The sequence below is a fragment of the Neolamprologus brichardi genome, chromosome 20, assembly GCF_056152115.1.
Source record: "Neolamprologus brichardi isolate AB-2024 chromosome 20, ASM5615211v1, whole genome shotgun sequence".
NCBI classification, from domain to species: domain Eukaryota; kingdom Metazoa; phylum Chordata; class Actinopteri; order Cichliformes; family Cichlidae; genus Neolamprologus; species Neolamprologus brichardi.
Window position 1 is genome coordinate 13,527,490 of NC_142123.1, and position 6,428 is coordinate 13,533,917.

The 6,428-nt window shown below is 44.3% G+C and overlaps 1 protein-coding gene across 1 annotated transcript; it reads right to left on the reverse strand.

The window, feature by feature from the left end:
* Window positions 1-693: 693 nt before the first annotated feature.
* krt8 (keratin 8) lies at window positions 694-6,119 on the reverse strand. The gene is made up of 8 exons (XM_006785263.3): window positions 5,602-6,119; window positions 3,753-3,961; window positions 3,058-3,118; window positions 2,684-2,779; window positions 2,220-2,384; window positions 2,005-2,130; window positions 1,656-1,920; window positions 694-1,543 (listed from the first exon to the last, which is right to left on the reverse strand). Exons 1-8 carry the CDS (start codon window positions 6,001-6,003, stop codon window positions 1,302-1,304), a joined length of 1,566 nt encoding a protein of 521 aa, XP_006785326.2. The 5' UTR covers window positions 6,004-6,119; the 3' UTR covers window positions 694-1,301.
* Between the last annotated feature and the right edge of the window lie 309 nt (window positions 6,120-6,428).

Here is a 6,428-nt window from a genome sequence, read left to right on the forward strand (position 1 = left end):
AGCCATGCTCAACAAAGACAATTTTTATACACAGTAAAAGTTCTGTGTAAAGCCTTTTAGTAAATACTGTATTCTGTTTAGAAACTGAAGTATTTATAAATCTGCAGTGTTATACTAGCTCCAGTCAGAAACTGTGCATATATGTGTATGCATACTATGTGTTTTTGTTTGACCCTTACCTTTATTCTTTTTCCCTAAAAAATATTTTTACTATTTTTAAGCTATTGTGACCACATAAAGACAGGATGATGCATACTCTATGTTACAATATGATAGTAAAGCCACATAGGTGTGAACTTACATTTAAAAAAAATGTATTTACTGTCCCAGTTTATTCGTGTGAGGCTCTGCATCTTCTTTTGGAATCTCTAAGGCCCACATCTAAACCTCTAATCTGGAAGTGAAGTGCTGTATTTGGATGGTATTGATTGATTGATGAATATGAGGTGTGTGAGATGTGATGAAGGTACAGACCTCACAATAATACAAAAAAAACCCCAATAATCCAACGACCCCTGTGAACAAGTCCCCGGCAAGAAAGGGAAGGATGAACCTCTGGCTCATGGAGGGGCAACAATCTACTGTGACTTGTTGGGCAGTGAAACAAGGGAGACTGTTTAGACTCTACTATCACTACTATTCCTTCTAGTTTTCAGTCTGGACCACTATTTATTTAAAAAATAAAGAAACACCTTTTTACCTTCAGTAAACACATTTTTATTTGAATTGGTAGCAAAAACAGCACCTCAGGACAACAGGTTGGTGTGGGCAGCCTCCTAAGGGGTCAAACAGTTTCAGTTACAGGGCACGCACAGGAGACACATGCACTACCTACTGTAGCAGGCAATTTTACGACATTATTTGACCATGAACACTGGAGCACTGTGTCAGTACATTCACATTCCTCTGACAACACCACTGTCTATTTGATGCACCGCAAAGGCACTTTAAGCATGGAACAGCAGTTGCATAGATTTCAAGGGAGCGTGACACATCTGTGTTTTATTCCTAGCTGAAGTAGGCCCAGGTTTTATCTGACTTTTTTAAACAAACAACTATTTTTAGTACAAACTGTCAGAAAACAGACATACAAAACAAAATCCTTTGGTCCCTTTCAAATCTTTGGTAGTGTTACAATCATTTATTGCTTTGTTAAGAACATGTAAAGGCTCTGAAGAGTGGCTGGCAAGCTTTTGTTTCAGACTTGTTTATTGGGTTGGGGGTGAACTGTGACTATATAACTACCATAGAGGCAGAGAAGATCATAGCAGACAGGCAGCTACACCTCTAGACTAGACCGCTCAATCCTCAATGACTTCGGAGGATTCAGACACCACTTTGCCATCCTTGGTCTCAATCATCTTGATCACAACATTCTTCTTAGTCTGGGTGCTGTATCCACCCGCACTGCCGCTGCTGCTGCTGAAGCCACCACTACTGTATCCACCACCGTATCCACTACCGTATCCGCCACTGAAACCGCTGGAGTAGGTGCTCGAGTAGCTGCTCTTCATGCTGTCCATGGGGAATCCACTGTAGCTTGCTGTTGAGAGACAATACTTTAACTTACAAGTGTTCAATTAATCTGTTAAACCTGAAAACTACAAGAGAATCCAAACTACAAGTGCTGCAGGATGTCACTGAAGGGAACTTACTGCTCTGCTGGGAGATGTTGATAGCCTTGATGCCGTTTGCCAATCTGTCCTCTTCTCCTTCCAGGAGTTTTCTGTACGTGGCGATCTCAATGTCCAGAGCCAGCTTGACGTTCATTAGGTCCTGGTATTCTCTAATCTGGCGGGCCATGTCCTGTTTGGCTCTCTGCAGGGCATCTTCCAGGTCCTTGATGCGGGACTTGGCGTCCTTCACAGCCAGCTCGCCACGCTCCTCTGCCTCAGCAATCTGGGCCTCCAGGTTGGCACGCTAACAGATGATTGATAAAGGAATAAGACTTTGTCCAAACAACTGGCAGAAATTGACTAGGCTAAGTGTGGTGGCTGAAAATACCTGTCCCTTGACGGCGTCAATCTCTGACTGTAGTCTCTGGATCATGCGGTTAAGGTCTGCAATCTCTGTCTTTGTAGTCCTCAAGTCATCTCCGTATCTGTTGGCGGATGTCTGCATCTCCTCATACTAAATGAACATTAATAAAGCAAAATATTACAAACCCGAAAGTCTCTAATGAGAACGACCTGATAAAAGTAATAGGAATCGTCTGTTACCTTGGTCTTATACCATGTCTCTGCCTCAGCACGGGTACGGTTGGCAATGTCCTCATACTGTGCCTTAACCTCTGCAACAATGGCATCCATGTCCAGGTTGCGGCTGTTGTCCATCTCCACGATGACTGATGTGTCCTTGATCTGGCTCTGGAGCTCACGCAGTTCCTAGTCAAAAAGGAAAGAGAAGAAGAGGTGAAAGATTAGTCATGTAAACCCCAGGATGAAATGCTTAAAACTAACACACTCAAAGAGGTGCTGTAAGGAAAGATGCTAAAAAGATGAAAAAATCAAGATTGCTGCAAAGGCAAAACATATTCCAAAAGGATACCACAAACATCATAAGAATGCCATGACAGGGAAGATAAATGCTGATGAAAGCAGCAAGTGTTTTAGTGGTTGGAGGTTTTGAAGCCAAAAGGGAAGCAGGGAACAAACAATGCAGTCATGCTGATTTTGTGCCGTACCTCCTCATAGATCGACCTGAGGAAGTTAATCTCATCTGTCAAACTCTCCAGCTTAGCCTCCAGCTCAACCTTATTCATGTAGGCCTCATCGACATCCTGGAAGAAAGAAAAGAAAAGCAAAACTTTTGTTAGAATAGGAGGCTAATTTAAGAAAAGTTGTACCTTCTTAACATCGACTCCAACCCACCTAGGGTTAGAGTCTTTTTTTATAGAACACCCAAACGGTAAAGCTTTTAACAGAAAGACTGTATGAGACTTCATTTGACATGTAACATATCCTAGTTTCTGAATTTCTGCTGTGGCTCAAACAACAGTCGACCCCAACCCCTGGCCCAGCAGATGTTACGATGCTGTAAGAAAAAAACAGTGCTGACCTTCTTGATCAGGACAAAGTCATTCTCACACTCTGTGCGCTTGTTGATCTCGTCTTCATACCTGAAAGGATAAAGACAATAGTATTTATGAGGACATTTTGAAAATTCAGAAATAACTTATTGTATTTCAGTGTTTTTAAACTAAAGTAACACTAGGTGGTGCAAGACGACCATAACTGATTGGTGAACTCCTTTGGGACATTTGCCTCACACAGTGTTTGTTGACTCTGGGCCAAGAGGTGTTGCTGATATTTCTCCCTTGGGAACCCCTCAGCTGATGTGCCCCATTTGTCTGCAGACAACTAAAGAGCGCATGCAGCACTGCTGTCCTCTGATGGAGATATGTGCACGCCAGCATGGATGCAATCAAGCTTGTTTCCCTCTTGTGTAAATGCTATAGACAGGTCTGCTGACAGCCAACTCATGAGCCATGAGCTTTACCTCCACTCATACGTAATGTAATGGGTGTTTGGAACATGCTTCCTGAGTGTTGTAATTCCCTCGAGTAAGTGTGACGCAAAACAACGGACAGATGTAGGGAGTAGTCTGTACAGCTCACTCAAATGTAAGGCTTCTTTTGTGCACATATTAGTTGAATGGAAACAGATGAATCCTACATAAAACATACGTATCAGCCCTGCAGGACTGAAGCGGCTCATTCTTTGCCCTCACTGACCCCCTCCCTCCACACTCACTTGTTCTTGAAGTCCTCCACCAGGCCCTGCATGTTGTGCAGGTCAGCCTCCAGCTTCATCTTGTCGTTGCCCAGGCTGTCCAGCTGTCTGCGAAGGTTGGCGATGTAAGCCTCGAACATGGCGTCGATGTTGGAGCGGGTGGTGGTCTGTCCCTGCAGCAGGCTCCACTTGGTCTCCAACATTTTGTTCTGCTGCTCCAGGAAGCGGACCTGAGGTTCACAGAAAGAGGCAGAAAAGACAGGGTTATGCATCTGACTGTGTACAGTCATCTATGGATGAATATAAGCAAGCAGTAAATGAAACAGGTTTTCAACAAGTCAGTCACTTACATTTTTGCTTGTTGTTAGACATGCGAGTTATTATGAAACTTCCTTGTAAAGTATGAGCGTGCGGTCGATGGGACCCTGATGTAATAGAATAGCTTTATCTAAGGATTCAGTTACCATCAACATGGCCATCAACCTCGCCATTTGCCACCTATTGTCTTTGTTGTTCTTGCCTATGTTTTGTAAGCTGCTCTGCTGCCAGACTGGCTGTTGTGTTTTTCCAAAGGAAGGTATGCATGACATGCTCGCATCCTGACAGGAGGTAGGGGGTTGGAAAAAAGCAGTGATGGAGGAACAGCTTTAGCTGACCATTCTCCCGCATGTCTTCCTGTTTTTGTGCGACAAATAAAAAAAAGGGGCGAAGCTGAATTTTGTCAGCAGGCAGATGAAGAAAGGTCAATATTTAACCGCGTAATATGGATGTGCTGAACGGATAGAACATAAAGCTAGATGGGGCAAAGTGAAGAGCTGTGTGGTTTGCATACTTGCATACTAAAAAGAGAAACAGTGAAAGCAGATATGTGACTCATTGGACCTTGGACCATGAGACAGTGCACTCTAAAGCTGAGGCCTGACTGCCTCCTGTTGTCTTCATTAGAGCTGGAGAGAAATCAGATAACAGAAGTGGCTCCAAATACAGCGCACGAAATAAAAGACATGTGGGCGGAAGTTTGTTTGCTCGATGTCAAAGCATGCAAAATGCACTCTAGCTTCCTTAATCATTGCTCTGGGAGTAACAGAGTCGATATGTAGCCAGTCAGCTGGCACTGGAGAGAACATGAAACCAACTGGCCTTTTTAAATATTAACCCACTCCTGAGAGCTCAGAGGACAAATACTCTACTGAGTGTCACACAAACTTTTATGGACTTCACTGCTGATTAGAAAGATAAAAACTTCATGTGCTGATACACCCGGTGGGCATTCTTTATACAGTGTGTCACTGTGAAAGACGCCATTGTCACAAAGGTAACAACAGCACTCAGTACTGACTGTATGCGTGTATTTGGCAGGGGTGGGGGCCAGCAGGGAGAGCCACACCCCAAGCAAAGGGAGGGACCATTCCCAAGGTAACTCGTATCACAAGCCCTGAGCTCTGCCCTGACACACCCTGAACTTTTTTCCTCTCTCTCTCTCTTTGTCTTCGTTTCTCATTCTACACGTCTGTTTTTCATCACTATAAAAGGGCAGCCAGAGCCAAAAGATATGAGAGCCTAACCCCGAGTTGCCTTTTGCAGCATTTGTGGGAGGGAAGCAAAGAGAGGAATAAATCAAATTTCCCCATGCAGCAAAAGTGAGGAAATCAGCATTACAGAACATGTGGCGAACATATGGGTCTCCCTCTCAAATGTTGCATAACAGTGTAACAGCTCTGAAATACATACAATACAGCATTCTTTGTTCTTAGCACACTTTGCCCAAGCTTTCAGCTTTCAGTGCAACCAAAGTAGCTCCTGCTTGAGAAGACTAAAACAGCCTGAAACTTTGAGCTACACTCATCTGACCACTACTACAAACTCTTACCTTGTCAATGAAGGAAGCAAAGCGGTTGTTGAGGCTCTTGATCTGCTCCTTCTCCTGGGTGCGGACAACTTGGATGTTGGGGTCAATCTCCAGGTTCAGGGGGGCCAGAAGGCTCTTGTTCACAGTCACAGCAGTGATGGTCTGGCCACCACCCAAACCACCACCCAAACCACCACCGTAGCCCAAACCCATGCCCATTGCTCCTGAGCCACCCATGCCTGAGCTCACGCTGTAGGCAGAGGACCTGGTGATGCCACCACCCACAAACTGACTAGGGGCACCATAGGAACTCCTGGCAGAGTACCTCTTGCTGGCAGAAATACCCGATCCAGCATAGGAACTGCTGCTGAAGTTCCTTGGAGCAGAAGAGCTCTTGTAACTCGTGTTCACCCTGTAAGCCATTGTGAAGTAGTTTTTCTTTTGGATGAAAAAAGTCTGGGTAGGTCAGACCAAGTGGCTTGGTAAATAAGGCAGGCAGTCAGGAAGGCCAGCAGTCGGGAGAGACCAGAGTGGATAGAAAGACGAGAATCTACTGAAGAGTTTTAAAGCCTTCCCCAGTGGGAGGGGACTTCAGTGACTTCAGGCTTTAGATGCCATTGGCTGCAAGTCTATGACAGGGAGGGCTGGGCTGTAACTTTACACTTCTATGACACACGGTCCAGTCATTTAAAACCATTACCTGCCCTTTCTACAGGCTTCTCTGGGTTGTAAGAAAAAACTTTTCTTTTTGAGGAATGTGGAGATATTTCTCTCCTCAGTCTGTCTCTTTCCTAGTAAAAGTATTCAAGCACACTACAAATAAAATGCTTTGTAGTAATAATGATTGT

Excerpts from the sequence above, each read along its gene's own strand:
- krt8 (XM_006785263.3), bottom strand. The coding sequence starts at position 6,003 with ATGGCTTACAGGGTGAACACGAGTTACAAGAGCTCTTCTGCTCCAAGG. Across the intron at positions 3,962-5,601 it reads TTGCTTCCTTCATTGACAAG|GTCCGCTTCCTGGAGCAGCA; the intron begins GTAAGAGTTTGT and ends TGTGAACCTCAG. Across the intron at positions 1,921-2,004 it reads TTGACGCCGTCAAGGGACAG|CGTGCCAACCTGGAGGCCCA; the intron begins GTATTTTCAGCC and ends ATCATCTGTTAG.